The sequence below is a fragment of the Pleuronectes platessa genome, chromosome 3 (genome assembly GCF_947347685.1).
Source record: "Pleuronectes platessa chromosome 3, fPlePla1.1, whole genome shotgun sequence".
Lineage (NCBI taxonomy): Eukaryota > Metazoa > Chordata > Actinopteri > Pleuronectiformes > Pleuronectidae > Pleuronectes > Pleuronectes platessa.
The window spans coordinates 7,812,928-7,834,312 of record NC_070628.1 but is presented as its reverse complement, the minus strand read 5'-3'; the positions used below and the strand labels follow the sequence as shown (position 1 = coordinate 7,834,312).

Here is a 21,385-nt window from a genome sequence, read left to right as displayed (position 1 = left end):
TGTGTGTTTGTTGTTTGTTGTGTGAGTTGTGTTGAGGGCTATAGGTCTGCTCACTGTCGAGAGTGACCTGTTGGCCCCTTGGTCGACGGCGTGTTGTTGTTGTTGTTGTTGGCAGGTGTCAAACTCAAAGCAGATGCTTGCCAACAGGGATGAGAGTGAGAACACTCGAGCGGGCTCAGGCAGGAGAGACCGTGTGAGATGTAAGAGTAGAAGAGTCGGCGGCGGAGAGGTGAAAGCTGAGATGTCTGGTTTGGGCCGAGGGGAGGAGGAGGAGGACAGAGCAGGAAGTTAGACTCCTCGAGCTTTTCTCTCCAGCCTGACATCTGATTGGATTTGTGAAACGGTTGAGTTTTGTGCGTGGGCGGCTGGCGATGTGTGTCCATGGGTGGGCGGCTGATCGTGGCAACTGGGTGGGTGGGCGTCTAGACACGGACCACTGCACGAAATGGTTTTATAAACAGCCCCATTTCGCGGCACCACAGTGACACCCCTCCATCACATGCACGCTAACTGTACTGCAGCAAATGCCGTCTCCGTGCTTGTGGTATCACTTCCTCATCCTCGCCGATGCATGACCGACACCCACCTTAACTCCTCTGGCGTGTGACCACAGGTGTGAGGTCCAGGAAGAATATATGTGTCCACATAGGGCTCTTGCGTCAGACTTCATTGACGGTGAAGAGTTGTGTGAAGTATTGCGTGTGAGGTTGTGTTATCTATTTATCAGCAGTGAAAAGATGAAGTTCCGACTCTGTGGGCTGCAGGCCTGTTTGCAGCTCGAGGGGGGGGTTGATACAGGAAATGCACTGAGGGGCTTGTAGAGAGAGTGAACACTTTTCTTGTGCACAGTCTCCTGTGCTGAAGTAGTGTGTGGTGAGTTGTGCCCTGAGCTGTAACCCTGCACAGTCTCCTGTACTGAAGTGATGAGTTGCCCTGAGCTGTAACACATCGTGCAGAGCACACGCAGGTGTAGAGGGCACGGGCCAATCCGAGCTGTGCACAGGTCCAGCCGCTGTCAGGTCGGGTTTCGTGGTTAGTTTCCAACAGTGAACTGATAACGCTCAGATTTACTGACCGTCTCTCTTGTAGCAAACTGGTCTGAGGGCTGTTTGCTACGTTATCAGGCAGCGGACAAGGTTCCTATCGGAGGTAATAAAACAAGTTAATCAAATCTGTCAGTAAGCAATGATTCAGACATTTCAGGTTAAAATGAATCGATCATTTTATCAAAAGTCTGTAACTCAAGGTTTACTTTGTGGCTTATTTCCAGAGCTTTCAACCACATCTCAACGATTTTAACCATCTGTCATGTTTGAATTTAAGTATTCAATTTTTTAAGCAATGCCACAATTAGTCAACTGTTTTATTAACTTAAAAATAATAACCAATTATGTGATCATTTTTCGAGGAAACATGTCAGAAGTTCGGTTCTCGAGTGGGAAAACTCTTGGTTTTCTTGGTCTTATATTATACTATTTTGATTTTGTTATTTTGTTTTATAGCCAAGGCAAATAATTAATGAAAAAAACTATTTGCACAATGCAACCTGATCAACTCTTGCCAATACTTTTGGCAAATTTTTGGTGGTGTGTTTTATCTAAACTACATGACACTATTTGATTTTGATGACTCTATCTATAGTTCTTTTTTTCACCTGGATGCCTTGAACAGTCAATGTTTATTCAGAATTCTAATATATCTACATAAACAGATATTTGCAGTTTTAAGCCTCTCAAAGGCTTAAACCTAATTTATTTGTTCCCAATCTCAACAGAAGAGTTTGAGATAAAATAATAAGAAGTTGAGGCTGGAGAAAAATTATATAACAAAGTTAAGACGTCAGTTTAACAACTCAACAAGAAGGAGTTGCATTTGTTTGAAAGGTTTGGTTGTTTTTAATGAGAAATGTGAGGAATGGACTGTAAATGAGTTAAACTTGATAGAATCGCTGGTGATTACAGGACAGGAAACACTTTAGACGTTGTGAAGGGGGTAATAGGTTGTCTGGGATGTTTGGTCCTCACAGTGACGCTTATGTAATTTCCAAATATGGGTCAGGGCAATCTTCACCTCAGATAATCTGACAAATCTGTTGATGTGCAGGATGGAGGAAAGCTTTATTGTTTAGTAAAGAGCAGTTTGAGTCCCGTTCATTTAAAAACATGTCTTCATCCGCAATGATGCATTTAGCCTCAGTTTGACCTTTCTGAAGAGCTGCTTTGTAACATGTGTAGACAAGTTGGGTTTTTGAAGAACAGCTTTAAACAACAAGGTAAACTGAGTGTATGGGATAGATAAGATAAGATGTGATAGATATAAAACAAGGTAATACAGATACAGTGCAATGTATGAATAAATGGACCCAGAGAATAAAGTTGAGAAGATAAAAACCAAAAATGGATGTTTTTTCATTTGTTAAAATACAAAAAATTGAAGATGGAGAAGTTATATAATATAAAAATAGGAAAAAAGACGTATAAACTGCTGTTTTTCTTTCTTCTCCTACGTGGTACAAAGTTGATTTTTAAAATATATGTGAACTGAAATTATGTGGATAAGATGTTGACTGATGGGTGTTTGGTCAGAAGACCAGATGTTTTACTGTATTGTTTGGAATTGAAAAAAATAGATCTTTTGACATGACACAGAGATGAAAAGTAACTGATTCTTAACTTTTGTTTCAACAGCTTTGAAATGACCATATCACGATGTGTAATTTTCAGTTTCACTCTGGAACATTTAACATTTAAATGTGGTTGAAAGTGCAGTTTAAGAAAAACATGCTAGACAAACTTTAACCTGAAAATTAATACCGGTATATCGACATCTAGAAAACAGAGAAAAACTGAGAAAATACGCTTATGAGTCTTATCACTTGCTTTTCTTCTAGATAATTTGATCCCATTTGGGAATCATGAAGAATTATTGGTAACAGAACTTTCTGTGAAAGGCTGATTTCATAGCTGCTGACTTCTCGTCCACGTTTGCTTAAATGTTGAGACTGGAAGTCTCCGTTTGACCTTGTTGGAAGCATTTGGCGAAAACAACCTTACATCAGCAGCTATTGTGGAGCTTTCAGCCACATCGCTGTGTCCAAGGTCAAGAATATTTTTTCAATCCCACTGTTATGGTTTATTTGAATGTGTTGTAGCAGAAGGCAGCGATAAGATGCTAAAGCTGGAGACATTTGGGTTGGACAGTGTTTTAACAGGATTTGATGAGTGTGTTTCAACTTAACGTTAAGCTACACAATGAAATTAAGTCATCTAAAAGCGTGTAAGCCGTGGTTTTATGTAACCTAGATACATTCAACTTTGGGTCCTTTGAAATGTTCCTTAAATTTTCAGTCAGTGGAATTTATTTTCCTAGATTTGACCAAATATGACAGAAATATGCAATTTGTAAACAACGAACAGTGAGTGAATGGTGGTATGTTAAAGAGAAGAAGAAGGGTGTAGATGCACACACACATACACACACACACACACACACACCATCAGCACCAGCACTCTTGTGTTGGTCTGGAGGAATGTCAGACATCTGGCGCAGACTTGTTCTGGCCTGTGGGGACGAGACTGTGTGTATGTGTGTTTGTTTATGTGTTTCAATGCTATACACTATTTACTTAGTGACAGAGCCGTCCTCCGTGGGTGTGTTTGAATACCTCTTCTGCACGTAAAGAATTTTCTTGATTGTCTCCTGCCTTCTCCTTTTCTTATATTTGGTATTCAAACAGGAAAAAGAGGAAGTTCACTTCCTGTCATTTCCTGTCAAAAAGAGATCACAGACAGTTACATGCTGATTACAGATCTATTCAGTGATTACATCACATGAGCTGTGGTTTAGCTGTTCACACAAAATCCACTTTTTTTCATACTGAGAACAAACTACTTTTTAGAATGCATTAAATCGTTGTATTAACATTCCTTACAAATGTATTGTCATGTGATCACAAGCCATTTGGAGGTCAGCCCTAGTCAGCAGAGACGCCTAGAGGAATGTATTTAAAATCTCATCCGGATGTTATTTGGAAGGAGACACTTAAACAATAAGAGTCTAAAGTCTCACAAGAGAGTCACAGCAGTTGTTTGAGTTAGGTGTGTTTCTGTTACTGTGTAATTCTATCAATAAAAGTTGGCTACAGTGACTTTTCACATCCGGCTCCACTGGCCTCAACAAAAATATGAATATTCTTTTCAAGAGAAATATGAATGACTTGCTTTTGTGCATCAATCCAACAAACACTACCTAGAAGAAAACAGTGTATTTCTATCGCTTGGAGTGTCGCTGCCATTGATTGGCTCAAGGCTGCGGCTGACATCATCGATGTACAGTTGAAATAGTATCCCTGTTATTGACTGTTGGACAGGCGAGCGTGTCCAAAGTAATGATCACAAGATACGTTAGTGACACCGTCAACAAATCACAGAGTGACGGGAGAAAACAAGCTTTGAAGAGAACGTCTGGCCACAGCTCAGTCCCTGTTGTTCACTGAGGTCCTTAATGACTTAAATACTCAACACACCTTTCAAAAGATAACAGATCCACGTCAGACATGAACCAGCGTTTGGACTTTGCTTTGTTTATTTTTAATAACACTTTATTTAACACTCTAGATCGACAGATTATTGGTTTAGCACAATTAATGATAACTTTTCTCATAGATTTATATTATATAGTTTTCTTTTAGCTCAAAAAGCTGCTTAACTCAAAAAGCTACAATAAATGTATTTAGCTAGCAGATCCTTATGAAAAATAAATGTAATTGAGGCTTGGCCTATAACAGTTTTAAAATAAAATTATGAATAAAAAGAAAACAAATACAATCAAGTGTTTCTTTTATTTTATTTATTTTATTTTTATTTGCCTTTATTTAACCAGGTCGGTCCCGTTGAGATACAATGACCTCTTTTGCAAGGGAAGCCTGGCCAAGACAGCAGCATACAAAATGTCAAACAGTCACAAGACACACACAAATCACATAACACAGATCAAACAAGATAAGTTCCCTGTTCCCTTAAGATAAGGCAACAGGACTAAAGCTCCGGATTCCCACCAAAACAAGAACAAGTGTGGTATGAAGCCGCTCCAATTTCTCTCACACGAGTCTTCAAAGTGTCAAGGTTTATGAGCTCCTTTAACTTTAGGGTTTTTTGCAGTACATTCCAAGCAGCAGGTGCAGCGAACTTAAAACAGTGCTTACCAAATTCAGTGTTTACTTTGGGCATAATTAATAAATAAAGCTCATTTGAACGTAAGCAGTAATTGCTCTGGGATTTAAAGATGTACTTACATAAGTAGTGGGGGAGCAGACCCAAGATAGCTTTATAAATAAAAATATGCCAATGTATAAGGCGGCGTGCTGCCAGAGATGGCCACTCAACTCGAGCATATAAGATGCAGCGGTGAGTGAGGGCTTTACAACCAGTGACAAACCTTAAGGCACCATGATATACAGTGTCTAGAGAACGCAGACAGTTTGCTGGGGCATTCATATATAAGAGATCACTGTAATCAAGTACAGGGAGGAAAGTGGTAGCAATCAACTTTTTTCTGGTAAAAAAAGAAAAAACAAGATTTGTGACGGAAGAAGAATCCCAGTTTCACTCTTAATATTTTTACCAGATTTTCTACATGTGGTTTAAAAGAAAGTCGATCATCAATTAAAATGCCGAGATACTTGTAACAGTTCACAAGTTCAATTTCATACCCTTGCAATGACAAAATGCTGGGTGGAGACACAGGCACTTTTCTGCCATTGGAAAATATCATCAGTTTGGTTTTGGCGGCATTCAAGACAAGTCTAAGTTCAATGAGCTGATTTTCCACAAGGTTAAAAGCAATTTGTAAGTTGCCAAGGGCTTCGGCAAGAGTGGTGCCACAACAGTATATAACTGTGTCATCAGCATAAAAATGAAATTTGGCATTTGGGACGTTACTGCCCAATGTATTTACATAAATAACAAACAGAATCGGGCCAAGAACTGAGCCCTGTGGCACACCAGTAGAGACATTTAACAGTGTGGATGAGCTGCCTTCAAAACACACACATTGTTTTCTATTAGACAGATAATTATTAAACCAGCCAACAGCCTGCTCAGATAAACCTATATCAAGCAGGCGTCGCTTCAGAATGGAATGGTCCACTGTGTCAAAGGCCTTAGAAAGGTCAACAAAGAGAGCTGTGCACACTTTCTTTTGATCCAGCCAGTCTATTATATCATTAGTGAGTTTGAGTGAGGCTGTAGTTGTGCTGTGTTGTTTCCTAAAGCCGGATTGGTATGGGGAGAGAATGTTGTTAGTATGGAGAAAATCTTTCAACTGATTGTTTACTAGACCTTCAAGGACCTTTGACAGGATGGACAACTTGGAGATGGGTCGATAATTATTCAAGCAAGTAGGGTCCCCTCCTTTAAAAAGGGGAAGGACGTAAGCGACTTTCCAAATTTCAGGAATACAATTTGTGGTGATAGTGAGGTTTAAAAGATATTGGAGCGGTTTGGCAATAAAATCAGCTGCTAACTTTAAGAAATATGGTTCCAAGTGATCTGGACCTGCAGATTTACTGATATCAAGAGAGCAAAGAGCTCTATGGACCTCTTCCACTGAAAACAACCTAAAAACAAAGGAAGGTTGACCAGCAGGGATAAGGCCTTGAGACATGTTTCCAACATCTGGGGCAGAAGACGCAATATTAAGGGCAGGCATAGCAATCGTGGAAGAAGACCGAGAGAATAAGGAGCCAGAGGCAGAAAAATGAGTATTAAAACAATCAAGTATAGTTGCCCTGTCAGTTACAGTGGTAGCATCATTAACAATACAGGGTGGGAGTTCGCTATGATTTTCAGTGGCTGAGATAGATTTGATCACTTTCCAAAATTTTTTAGGGTCGTTTAAATTTTTCGTTATTGCAGAGAGATAAAAGCTAGATTTTGCTTTTTTAATAAGAAAGGTAAAACTATTTCTGAGTTGCCTAAATATAAGTTTATCTGCCTCAGACTGTGTCTTTCTGGCCTTAGCCCATGCAAGATTTCTATTATGCAGTAGATCGGCTAAATCGGGCGTGAACCAGGGATTATCCCTCCCCTTAACCTTATATTTTCTGAAGGGAGCATGCTTATCAAGCAGGGAAGATAAAACTTCAGAGAAAAATTGCCATGCAGTCTCTACATCATTAATTAATTCAATACGATCCCAGTTAAGATCATATAAATCACGGAAGAACGCCTGTTCAACAAAGGCCCTCATATTACGTTTGATCAAAATACGAGGTTTGGATTTTGGAACTTTGGCATTTCTGACTGCAGCAATCACGCAGTGGTCACTAATATCATTTGCAAAAACACCTGACATCGAATACTTGTGCGGTACATTAGTCAAGACCAAGTCAATTAAAGATGATTTATCTGGACACTTCAAATTTGGGTGTGTGGGGCTTTCAATGAGCTGCGTAAGATTCAATGAAACACAGGAATCTTTGAAGGCATCAGAGTTAGAATTTAGCCAATCCCAATTTAGATCACCAGTTAATATTATTTCAATATAGGTCAGTTCAGCTAATAGCTGATTCAGAGAAGTTAGCGCTTCAGCAGTAGCTGATGGGGGTCTATAGCAGCCCACAACAGTGATGGAAAACCCATTTGAAATATCAAGTTTTATGGCTAAGAATTCAAACTGTTTACTGATTGATTTGGACTGCAGGACATTTACATTAAATTTTGATTTACAATAAATTGCAACCCCGCCCCCTTTCCTAGGACGGTCAGCCCTAAATACATTATACCCTTTGATGGCGATTGCTTTGTCAGAATAAGATTTACTGAGCCACGTTTCCGACAGAACAATGACATCTGCATCAGTTGATTTTGCCCAGATATGCAGCATATCAATCTTTAAGACAATTAAAATACGAGATGTACATATAATTACATTAGATAAAATCACATATTTTCTGTGTTGTTCTGTAAAATAAAAGTTTTCGTATCAACTGACAAAGGTAGATAATTACAGCAAATGTTAATTGGCAAAGGATCTATCGATCAGGCTCTGGTGTTGTTGACTGTAATTGCCCAAATTTGTCAGGACTCTAATAATATATGATCTGATAAGTTGTTTTTTCGCTCTACCTGTATAAACAGTTAAATCTTGGCCGTACACACGTTTTTCAGTAACCTCTATTTACTGGCTGAGAAATGTCAGGATGGACTGAATGACCCATGTTACAGAACGGGCATATAAACCGTCTCTTCACTTCAAATAGTAGCTCTGATTCCATCCATCCATTTAATTCTGCTGATCCGGGGTCGAGGCGGGTTCCAGACATCCCTCTCCTCATCAACGCTCTCCAGCTCCTCCTGTGGGATCTCGCCGCTGCTCCCAGGAACGACACATTACATAATCCCTCCAGGGAGTTCTGGGTCTACCCCGGGGTCTCCTCCCAGTTGTGTGCATTCTGTTCCTCCTCATGGAGAGAACATGCTTAAAGGCGAGGACATGCATTGCACTTGAGCTGTGTAATGAAATGTTTTTTAAAGCATTTTCAATACAGCGTGAGATGGACAGGTGTGGGAATAGCAATCGAGCAAAACAAACAAGATTGCATATATGAGCGGCAGGTACCAGGTTTCTTTTCCTTTTTCCGTTTCTGCTTGGACGCCCGGGATTTGCTCCTTCACGTCGTCAGAGGACAGATGAGATGGTTCAGGGATCTAATCAGGATTCCTCCAAGGTGCCTTTCGTTGGAGGTTTACCACACATGCAGGAGGAGACCTAGGGGTCGATCAAGAACTCCCTGAAGGGATAACATATCTGATCTGGTAACTCCTTGGGATCCAAGAAGAGCCGGAAAGTGTGGCTGGGGAGAATGTGTCTGGAAAGACAAGCGACTTTCGTCAAAGGGGCAGATCCAGGTTTCACTTTCCTTAACAACAAACCTTCTGAGAGGATTTTATGACAATTTCTCAGGGATGAATTCACGGATATTGATGAAAAAGGCACATTCAGAGTGTGAATCAATCAATCAAATTTTATTTGAATAGCCCATATTCACAAATCACAATTTGTCTCATAGGGCTTTAACATGGTGAGACATCCTCTGTTCTTAACCCTCAACAAGAGTTAGAAAAAACTACTAAAAACCCTTTTAAACAGGGTAAAAATACGTAGAAACCTCAGAGAGGGCCACATGTGAGGATCCCTCTCCCAGGACGGACAGAAGTGCAATAGATGTCAGGTGCAGGAAAACATCCTCAAGATAGGCTACAGGTGTTGATGAGGGTAAACATTTTGAAGCATAACTTCAATACTACATGTCAAGCAGTCCTGCTGCAATCATAGTCTATGGTCAGCAGCCTGCAAGATCATGAGTGTGTGCCATTGGTGCAGCTTGATTGGATTCAAGGGGACTTTTAGGGACCTTGGCGTACGTGTGCTCTCTGCTGAGTGTCCTTCTAGTTTCCGTCTCGGTTCCTCTGAGCTGCGGTCGAAGCGATATGAGTCGAACGCAGCAGTCGTCTCGGTGCTTAGAGAGCAGCTCAGCAGCAGGGCTTCATCTGTAGCATGTTGAGGCCTGAGTGGTGATTACAAGTGCGTCCATCTGGGATTCACGGACCAGTTGGACTGGTCCTCGTCCAACATGGAGGAACTTCCTGGTGCTCGTGTTGATCTGAAACCGTCGGCCCCGCTGTCGTCCTGGCAGCTCCGCGGCACGAACGGCTCTCGGCTCCGATTTACCGTTCACGCCGCCAGTCGGAGGAAACCAGTGTGGACTCGCCTGTAGGCTCAGCCCGGTTGCTAGGCAACAGGGCAAAGACCTCCACGGCAGGTCACCGGGCCTGTGTCTCAGGAGAGTGCACCCAACTGTGTGTGTGCGCTCGTACAGGTGTGTGCCCGTGAATGACGAGGCAGATTTGTGAACAAAAAGATGTAAAGTGCGACTGCATTCCTCTCTGGGTTTTCCGCTGCTCCTCTTCTCTCTCTCTCTCTCTCTCTCTCTCTCTCTCTCTCTCTCTCTCTCTCTCTCTCTCTCTTTCTCTCTCTCTCTCTCTCTTTCTCTGACACACAAATGAATTCTCCACCCCCTCACATCGCCTCAAACCCAGCTGTGCCCCATCCCTTCCTGCCCACACACAAACACACGGACACACACACACACGTACAAACTCTATTTCTCCGTTTGACTTTATTTCTTATTCACTTTCTTTTCCTCTTGTCGTCTGTCTCTGTCTTTTTTGGGATCTTTCCTCTTTTTAAAACCACTCTTCCCCTTTTACTTTGTGTTCACACCAGCCTACCGTCATCTGTGGTCTGTACTTTAAATTAAAACTGCACCAAATTAAATTTACTGCTCGTCTGGGTATCCACTGATGTGACCCCCCCCACACACACACACATATGCAAACATAAGCTCTCTGTTGCTTAACTGCTAGAAACCCGAGGAAAATGCCGGCAGTTGCCACAGTGCCTCATGAAAATGTAACGAGATTCTGAATAATTAAGATTAAACCAGAGCGTAATGTCACTCTGTGTGTGTGTGTGTGTGTGTGTGTGTGTGTGTGTGTGTGTGTGTGTGTGTGTGTGTGTGTGTGTGTGTGTGTGTGTGTGTGTGTGTGTGTGTGTGTGTGTGTGTGTGTGTGTGTGTGTGTGTGTGTGTGTGTGTGTGTCTGTGTTTGTGTGTGTGTGTGTGCGCGCGCTTAGCTTTGTTCTTTTTTTAAGCGTGCAGCCCCCGGTGTTTCCACTCAGCATGTGTGTTAATATGTTTAATAATCATGTTGGTAGACATTTGAACTGTATCGACGTCTTAAAAAATCCCATTTTTAGTAGAAACTGCAAGTCATTGTAAAGTGGAAGTAAGTAGTTAGATTTTTCTGTAGAGGTCCACCGGTGAGAGGAAGCAGGCCACGGAGTCCAGCTGCAGTCCATCTGCCCTATTTATCTAAATGGAGTTCTGGTGTTGCTCTTGTTCATGACTCCATCTGTAGATGTGGCTGATCAAAATTTAAAGGGATGGATTGTCCCTTTTATTTCCATCTGACCCAGCTTGAGAAAAAGAGCAGTTTTCAGATCCTGGCTCAGATGGATCAGTCTTTTAGATCATAGATAACATACATGCCCCCCCCCCCCCCCCCCCCTGAAGGAAGGTACTCATTACTCCACTGCTCACTTTTTACTACGGATCATTATTGATCAATTTGCTGATTCTCTCAAACAATCGTTTGTTGTCTAAAATGTCAATATTGAAGAATGTCAACCACAATTTCCAAAAGCCAAAGTAATGACTCCTTGTGACATGTTTTTAAAAAAAACTGTACAAAATCTAAATATATTTAATATATAGACATGTGAAACAGAGAAAATAACCAAATTAAATCTGAGATTAATCTTCCATTTGAAAACATTTGATTTCACATTTTTACTTTTTCACTTTGCTTCCAGCCGCCTGTGGCTCTATCGTGAATTAATCTCTCAGAATCATTATTACTGATCATTTATAATACACTTGCAGTTATGTCATGTGATCCGTCTAAAACCAACATGTAACTGCAGGTTTTCCCACGTGTTGTTTTTTCTGAAATGGGGGAAGTTGCTCATATTTAAATTAAACCTCAGACCCGTTTCACTTGTTTTGTAAGGCTCTGCAGCCTGTCTGAACTTTAATCACACACACACACACACCACACACACACACCAAACACACACACGCACACACACTTTTCTGTGGACAATGACGCAGGCAAAGATAAATTCTGATGCTTCAGCGAAGAAATGATTAAACTCAGGACTCTTCAACCAGCTATTTGAATCAACCACTTGAAGAAAACAGGCCCAGACTTCCTCTTCATCATGTAAAGTACATGTGGAAACCACTGAAGACTCAAACTGACCATTGTTCCACTCTGAGATGTATTAAGTTGTTCTTTGTTGTCCTGGTAACCCGTGGTCGACTGTGTTCTTTCACTTTTATCTTGTAGCTTCGGTTTTTAATTATCTCGGCCAAGGTGGTTCTGTTTTCACCAGTGTTTGTTTGTTTGTTTGTTTGTAAGTTAGCAGGATTTCTAAAAACAACTACGGAACCAACTTTCCATTATATTTTGTGGAGCTGTGGGGAAGTGACCCGAGAAAGAACCCATTACATTTTGGAGAGGATTCAGACAAACGGGGCAGTGCACAGTGAAGGTTCCCGGTTCTGAGTCAGTGAGGAGTTTGCATGTTCTCCTCGTGTCAGTGGGAGTTTTCTACTGTCCAAAGACCTGTTGATTGGGGTCAGGTTAATTGGAGACGGTAAAATGTGACTGGTTGTTTGTCTCTGTATGTATTGAGAAGGATTACACAAAAACTACTGGACCATTCTTATTGAAACTCGGTGGAAGGATTTGTACTGAAGGATGTGAACACTTTGTCTTTTGGAGCAGATTCTATAAAGGGGGCAGATCCAGGATATTATTGTGAGATCGAGAGTTTTTAGACATTTTTGTGAATTTCTTTAGAAATAATGGCGAGATCTTGAAGTGGGCATTTTCATTGAATTTAGGCGTTTGTGTCTTGAGTCTTTTACTTGTATGTTTTATGTTCTTGTTATTTGTGTGGCACTTTCTGAATTTTATATCTGTGAAAGATGCTACAGCAAATAAATATTATTCTTACTTTGAGTTAATTGTAGCTTGAAAAGCTGAATTTAAGTAAATCAAGCTTTGTCCCATGCATTCAGACAAAAGTATGTGTTTTTAAAGAATCAGCCGTCCAGCTTGTGGTTTCTTCAGGAGCTGCACACAGGCGACTGGATTCCCTTGAGTTTCTTGAGGATGTCTCACGTATCAGAATCAGAATCAGAAAGTATTTATTGCCAAGTAGATTAACACCTACAAGGAATTTGCTCTGGTAATTGGTGCATACAATGAACATAGAAACATAAAAACATAAAAACACAATAAATACAACACACATAACAAAAGCAATAAAAAGAAACAATATATATTTACTCTCTATTTACTTCTTATTTACTCCCTTTTTCTAATATTTATACAAAGTAACATTTATTTAGAAATAAACATATCTAAATAAAATATATATAATAGATAAAAGATATAACAAGTGAAGTAAAAAGTGGAATAAAAGATGCAAAACAGTGAACAGTGTCAGATTGCAATATGCAATGTAATGCAGTATAATATAATATAATATAATGTGTTAATTTAACACATCAGAGAGGTTAACTCTTCAGTACAGAACTGAGCTGGATGAGAAGTGAAATGTCTTCAAGAATCTGTCCAGACGCCTTTTCTACAACCATCTCCTGACCAAAGTAGACTTCTCTAAAAGCCTGACTGTCCTTTGTGTGTGTTTCTGTCTTCATCACCAGCCACTGAGCTTCCATTTAAGCGTTTTTTTGTCCTTGCAGTTTCCTTGTAAAGTGGACCAGCATCCCTGTACTATATTAGGTGGGGAGTGTGCCGGGTGTTTATTTCAGTCAGTCTGTGCTGAATGATTGAAGCAGTGAGCAGGAACATACAGTCTCATCAGGTGCTTGGCAGGAGGAGCCTGCAGCAGGAGCCTGCTGCCATTTGAAGCTGCCAACGTGGGGAAGGTTCCTGTTGCAGCTTTAATCTTCTGGGGTGTGATAATGAGATGTCCCAGCACCATACTGCGGGACTGTTAAATATAAAATCATCTAAACTGAAGCAATAAAAACTAAATATAGACGTTGAAAAGCAAAAGACAGGATGAGTGGATCCTCCTGAAATTTGAGTAGCTTATTGTGCAGTGACTAATGTCACATAATTGACATATTGAATCATGTCTTTGTTGCTGTTGTGTTGCAGAGTTGATAATGATGTTTTCTGTCTCTGTCTCCACAGTGTGCTGTTTTGTAGTCCATAAGCGCTGTCATGAGTTTGTCACCTTTTCTTGTCCGGGGGCCGACAAGGGACCAGCGTCAGACGTAAGTGAAAACACGCAAACACAACTCCGACTACTTTCCTTATTTAATTCTTAGCTTTGTATCTGTTGTCAGGATTTTAAAATGTTTTATGGGGATGAACGGTGAAACAATCCCTCCACTTGTGTCCCTGTTAAATATTACTTGTGCTCATGGTTAGTGATTCTAATGATGCTTGTTAATAACGTTTGCAAGATCAGCACTGTCGTAACTTTGGGTTTGTGTTTGTCGTGCACTGTTCTGCTTAATGAATACACATGCACACACATACATTTTTGTCCCTCAGTACAACGAGGACTATGACCCCCTAACCTGCTTCTCAATTCTAACCTCAGTCTCAACCTACAAACTGTTTTCTGAAGTAGACATCATATATGTCAATATTATATTGATCTTATATAAAAACCAGATAAAAAAAACCTGTGTCTGCTGCAGAGTCATTTGACCCGGGAGTGAATGCAGATACAGACAAAAGGCCAGATCTTAGTGGTTGTAATTGGGTTTAATGACCAGTTGAAAAGGGCAGAAATGTCTTCACAAGGATCTCACAAACACACACACACACACTCACACACACATCTCGTGCACCCCCCTGTTGACCTTTTGGCTCCAAATCACCCTGAGACATGTCAGTAAGGAGAAAATGTGCTGCCTGGCTGCCTCAGGTTAATGAGCCAATGTCTCTCATTGACACACACACACACACACACACACACACACACACACACACACACACACACACCATATTCCTTGATGTTAATGAATCTTGATTTCTTCCTTTGTTTTTGTCACCAAAGCCTTTTAGTTGTTTCCTATTTTTGTACTTACTGCAGACTCACTTGCTCCATTTTCTCTCTCACAGCGTTTTGGTTCTTGCTTTATGTTGCAATGGATGATATATGTATGAAAAATATGAAACCGATGAACGAAATAGACAGTTTTGCTTTTGTTGTATTGACATTATTAAAAAATAGTTTATGTGCACACTACCTTGTTGTTCTGTCTGTATGTGTGGCATGTTGGGATTGTTCAGGGCAGAGATGTACAAATGTGTTTTTACATCTGAGCTGAGCTTAATTTCTTAATTTCCTGTAAAGTGACAAACTGGCCCTGATATCATGACTCGACAGAAAGTGCAGGTTCATTCTCAAAATATCCGAGGTCGATGCAGCTTCCAGGTTTGAGTCGGAAATCTTGAAATCTCCTGCTAACAACATTACCGTTGATGCTAAATTCAATTCAAAACAACTTTATTTCTCCCTGGAGGGCAATTGTAAGGTGGCTTTAATGTAGAATGGCATGAAGCCTTTTCTTTTTCTTTTGCTTCCACCAAGGAGGTTGTGTTTTCACCCCTGTTTGTTTGTCGATCAGTTGTTAATCAGTAGAGTTACACAAAACCTACTGAGAGGATTTCCATGAAACCTAGAAGGATGTTAATGAAACTTAATGAAAAAATCAGGCATATTTAAGGGTCTGACATTTAGTTTGTTAGTTTAGCTTCTAAGTGTTTACAGTTTGGTGCAGATCTAAATTAAAATCCAGATCTTGTTCATTTAAATGTGGATTCTTAAGGGGATCATTGGGCCTTGATGGAGGAATCCAATTTATATATTCGATGTCTAAACATGATGACGCCTTGTGCTCGAAGCCAGATTCATAACATTTTTTTATGGCAGAGCCCTGACCTCGACCCCATCCATCACCTGAACACCTCTGTAATGAACTGGAACCTGGACTGTGAGCCAGATCCTATCATCTAACATCTGGCCGACCTCACTGATGCACTTGTGGCAAATCTCTGCAGCCAGGGTCCAAAATGTTGTTGAAAATTCCTCCCAGAAGAGTCGACATTACATGTTTGGATTATGGTTTAGCGCCACTAAAACATTCTGATGAGCACTTCCTTTATTGGGCAGATAGTTAAGGTTTGGAGAAAGAAAACCTGAGCTATCTGCAAGGTTAGTCTTCAGTAGAAGGGGAGAAGATATCCTGTATGTTATAAATCAGTTTTAATGAAAACAGGAACTCCACACATGATTACTTAAATAAATTGTCTTCTCTGACCTGTGTTTGTGCCTCTGCAGGATCCTCGGAGTAAACACAAGTTTAAGGTCCACACGTACTCCAGCCCCACCTTCTGTGACCACTGTGGCTCCCTCCTCTATGGGCTGATACACCAGGGCATGAAATGTGACCGTGAGTACAGACACATCTGTTTGTATGTGAGTGTGTGTGTGACAGAGTCTGGGCTATAAGCAGAACTTCTCATTTTGCCTGATTCGTATATATCAGGTTTGCACTTCCACTATTTAGTGTTTAAGTTTAAAACCCCTACAAGTGAAACTGAACCATGTTCATAACATCGTTTTTTTAAATGTTTTACCTCCTCCTTTTTCTGTTTTTCTCTGTTCAAGACAAGTTCTGAAAAATATTCAACTTTGTTACTCAAATCAAATTGTTAGATATATGTGCAATGATGCATCTTTCTGCTTTGATACTTGACCTGTTTAGTTTAAACCATAGTTTAACAAAAGTTAAGCAAAAATATCCCGGATACAGGTGCAGCCATCTTTTGCTGGTGGTTCAGGTTCTTTGATAAAAACTGAAATACCTATAGCTACCTTTTATGTGTTTTATAGTAAGAAATCTCAAATGACACAGATTTGGATATTACGCCGAAACATTATTCTTATAAAGCCTCTGTAACTTTTCTCTCCTTTACTTTATTAGCTTAAAATCTGGCACAGATAATATTCAGATGTTCTGCTATGGATTGCAAGAGGTCGTGTGCTACATCTAAATGATTTAATAGCAGATATTCACCCTAAAATTGTTAACTTCTACTTGGCGGGAAATGAAATATTTTTTTTTCTCCATCTATACCTCCGAAGAAATCTCACAAGTTTTACCTTTACATAGATACCGAGATTATTCATGTAGACCCTGTAGCTGCAGAGATGTACACTTTTAGTTTGAGGCATGAAACTTTTGAGCAGGAACCTAAGAATAGGGCCTAAGTACGAAGAGGATACGTCACAGACAGTTCTGTGCAAAAGGACGTTGCTCTGAAAATAATGCTATGAATAGTTTTTATCAGTTAACGTCACACAAAGTGCATCAAACTGAAAAAAGCTAAACCAAATTCCTACTTTCTGTGACCACTCTTCGGGTTTAAACGCGAGCCAGTTCCGCTGAGTTCACCTGCACATGTCATTCTCAAGTTACTTGGCAGGTCCGCTGTGAACGTCTGTCTTCCGTCTCTTCATGTCGACCCAGAACGTCTCTGTGATGTTGAGATCAGGGCTCCGTGGGGGGGCCCCGGCCATCTGGTACAGGACGCAAGATACTGTCGTTGTTTATGACACTGGCTCAATGTCTGAGGTCGTTGTCATGCTGCAGAATAAATTTCAGGCTGATCAGACACGTCTCTGATGCCAATGCATGATGGGTAAATAAAATCTAAACAGCTGCAGTGCCCAAAACATTTGCACAGTACGTAAATAATTTCATAACCCTGATAACACGCCTGCAAGAGTGAAGGGATTTCTCCTTCTCCATTTACTTTGTTAGATATTTACGTCTATTAAAAAGTGTGATCTGTATAATATTGGTATTTTTCATCCTGTATCCACCTTCTTATCAGGTTATCTGGGTCCTAATAAGTCCCAGTGCCTCATCAAGTCAGTGTTTAGTAAAAAATATAATAATGAGCTTTTAATCCACATCCAAACTAACCAGAAACACGGGAGACGCTCCCCAGACACCTGTAACATAAACCTGATGAACTCATGTACAGTCTGCAGCACTGATCATCTCATTCAGTCTCGTCTGAAGCATCTTTCATCAAACTCCAGTTTGTGTCACAGCTCATTAACTCCACATTAAATCATCATCAACTGAAGTAAATCTGTAAAACACAGTCGGCTATTTATTATCCAATAACATTGGAGATGAATTTAGAATTAACCCATTCGATTGTGATGATGCGATTTGTCTGCTGGTAAAAAAACACATGCTGGTTGTATTTAATGCAAAAGAAAAAAAGGTTTAACAAACCAATATTTTACTTTATTTCATGTTTTAAGTCCTTGTGGCCAGATGCAGCCATTTCACTGAATCTACATCTTTCTCTTATTTCTGAAAAATCTGACTTTTCGCTACTTTTACTTTTATTATTACTGTAGTTACATATTTTAAATGATGTTATTTGACTTCCAGTTCCCACTGATATGTTTATATATTTGTTGAATTAAGAACACAGTGGTCTTTAATCTCAGGATCCAGTCCCTCTTTTGTTCTCTTTGGTTCTTGAGGAATTTACAGCGAGGTCACAAAACTCTATACCAAGATGTGATATGTTGTTCTGCCGCATCAGGCACTTTTTTTATTTCTGGGTCGTCCTTCAGTCTGGATAATATCTGTACCAGTGTCTCAATGTAAAGTAACATGAATAAATGATGTGTTCAGTGCACTAACTAATGGAGATGAATCAGAATAAGGTTATTGACAGGACCTCAGTACCACTCACTGATCTGAGTGGAGGCAAACATCGTTCATCAGAGCAGGCTGACACCAAGTGGACAGACTGAGCAATTACATCACATCTTTCGTTTTACAGTTGAACACATGGAGATATACGTATTACATGCTTGTTATTTGGGGCTTGTGTAGCTTAACTCACTGCTGTACTGTGCATATGAATCTAAAACAAAGTACAAGTTTATAATTAACGCTTTATTTGGTTTTAAACAATCAGAGCCAACTTGGGCTACTGTAAAAAACATAGAGAAACTTCAGCAATAGAACAAAAAAATTTAAATGCACTTGTGTACATGCACAAAGAAAATACAGTAGATTAAAACTGAAAATAATAATAATTTAGAAAATCCAATTTGAGTGAAGGGGTCCAGGGCCACAGGAATATGCAGCATGTATTACAAAAACAGTTAGAATTCATATAAAAGAGCTGTTACTAGATTATGAGACATTTCAAGGGCTTTTAATGTGACTTAGTAACTTGTGTCACTAACTAAGTCCCATTTTCAAGGCCTGCTCTTTAAGGATGAACAAATGGACCACGTGTCCGATGGGATAAATGCAGATTACAACATTTTTTATACTTGTCCCAGATATTTCTTAGTCACTTTAGATCTTTAAGTTCTTATCTGTCACGCAACCATCCAGAAGGCGTCTGATTGGTCCCGATTTATTTCCTGCAGCTTCACATCAACCTCAAACTTGCAGCCAGATTCATGCAAAACTTTACAAAGTGGGACAAGCAGTCAAACCTGCAAGGGATTTGGTATCTTAGAATTTGTGCTGTTATAAAGAAAAACATCTGTCACATCAAGTATCGATTCGATTTTTTTCAATTTGTAACGCACAACCTGATAAATAACAGCTGCATGTATCTGTTGCTGTCTTTTCTGAAAGCACAATACTTTTTCCACTTAAGCACAGTGCTGTCCTGAAGTCAAGCTTAAGTCTGGCTTCTTTTACCTCAACGCAACTTCCAAAATAAAGTCATTTACGTCACTTGCTGATTGGCAAAAGGTTGCTTTCATATCCTATTGATGCACTTTACTCTCCTAAAGGCTTAGTGCTGCTGCCCGGCTCATCACTGGCACAAATACAAATGACCATATCAGCCGTGTGCTCGCCTCCATACGCTGGCTCCCTGTTAAATGTCGCATTGATTTTGAAATTCTATTGCTGTTAATGCCTTAAATGGCCTTGCACCCAAAAACCTTTCAGATTTATTGACCTGCTATCTCCCGTGTCGACCACTAAGATCCTCGGATGGCGCCCTGCTGGTGACTCCCTGGTCTCAGGGTGACCCAGCCTTTGTTATCAGAGCACCCCCCCCCCATTATTGAATTTGCTAAACCCTTGTTAAAACGTTAGATTTTATTAAAACTTATTAATACAAATCACATTAGCTCGTATTAACCCTGACTACTCCTACTTATTTATGTATATAATTCTATCTGCTTGTGTTCCATTTCTAACATTGTAAAGAAAAGTGATGTATAAATAAATAAAAGGTATGGGTGGTGTCAGGTTCTGCAGCATAGAGATGGAGAGGTGGCTCCCTGACCTCTGGCTCCATCAGCAGCTCAATGTCTTCAAACAATATCAAATCTATTCTGGCGAGTGAATTCTCATCGGTTTTGCATCGATTGTCCCGATTCCTGATTTTAAAGATCTCTCCTTGCAGTCAACACATCATGTCAGATACATTTAGTGGTTTGTGCTCCTTCTTCTCGACAGTCTTGATTTTCCTGTAGTCGCTCCAGCAGTTATACACATAAAGATCTGTTTCCTGGCGCTGGGGAAGTACCACTGAGCCTTTTTTGAAAACAGTTGTGTAATGTCTCCCGCAGCTCTGCAGAGTCTTCTTTGAAGTCTTGAAAAGAAATTAGCCGAGTCATATCATCAGGGGTTTCTGTCGGCTTAAGGAAAGCCTGTGTTACAAAGTGAGGTTATGGAATTTGAAAGATGTGGCAGGCGGGGGAGGCTTTAATGAATACGATGACACAGCACTGCGTTTACATTATGAGAAGTGAGAGTCACAGTAATTCTGGGACTTTAAAATCTTCTCCACTCAGGGACAAACAGCAGCCAGAGGCTTCGTGCTTTCAGGTTCCCTTTCTTTTGAACTGCATATTTCAACAACACCTTGAAGGAATTTCTTCAAATTTGGTAGAAATGATCAGTCACACTGAAGGATGTTCTGATCCGATGTTGGTGGTCCAAGGTCAAGGTTGCTGTGACCTCCTTTTTTTTACCTTAAAACATGGTATCTCAGTAGCACCTTATAATTCATTCACTTGGTTTCAGGGATTGAGGTCGAAGGTCAAGGTCACAGTGACCTTGCAAAACCCTTTTTTTCCTCCTTGAAGCATTATCTTAAGAATGCCGAAAGAGAATCTGATTCAATTTGGGTGGTCAAAGGTCAAAGGTCATGGTGACCTTACATGAATTTGGAGAAAATGTAGGTCGACTGAAACGGCCCTGCTTGGCAGAGGCATACGACCTTAGGTCAGTAATTGTAGTTTAATTAGTTTTTTATACATTTGGTTATGGTTATGTTGAACTCAGAGAATGTTCAGTACAGATTTTGAGGCAAACTTGCAATTTGTTTTCTTGACTTGATTTGTGCGTTTTTGTGTGTCTGTGTTAAGACTGTATGATGAACATCCACAAGCGGTGTGTGGCCAACGTCCCGAGTTTGTGTGGGACAGATCACACAGAGAGGAGAGGACGCATCCAGATCACTGCCCAGATCACTGAGGACACACTCACCGTCAGCAGTGAGTGCTCTCTCTCTCTCTCTCTCTCTCTCTCTCTCTCTCTCTCTCTCTCTCTCTCTCTCTCTCTCTCTCTCTCTCTCTCTCTGTTTGCCTCTTTTACACACGCTTTCCCCCCCCCCTCTCGCACACACACAACGAG

At 40.4% G+C, this 21,385-nt stretch overlaps 1 protein-coding gene across 2 annotated transcripts in view; it reads left to right on the top strand.

The window, feature by feature from the left end:
- Positions 1–21,385, top strand: part of LOC128432556 (protein kinase C beta type) — a 34,219-nt gene that overhangs the window by 1,645 nt on the left and 11,189 nt on the right. For both annotated transcript variants that reach the window (XM_053417716.1, XM_053417715.1), the window contains exons 3-5: positions 13,854–13,936; positions 16,018–16,129; positions 21,118–21,246. In XM_053417716.1, the coding sequence (XP_053273691.1) occupies positions 13,854–13,936; positions 16,018–16,129; positions 21,118–21,246 (324 nt within the window). The remainder of the gene's footprint in view (positions 1–13,853; positions 13,937–16,017; positions 16,130–21,117; positions 21,247–21,385) is intronic.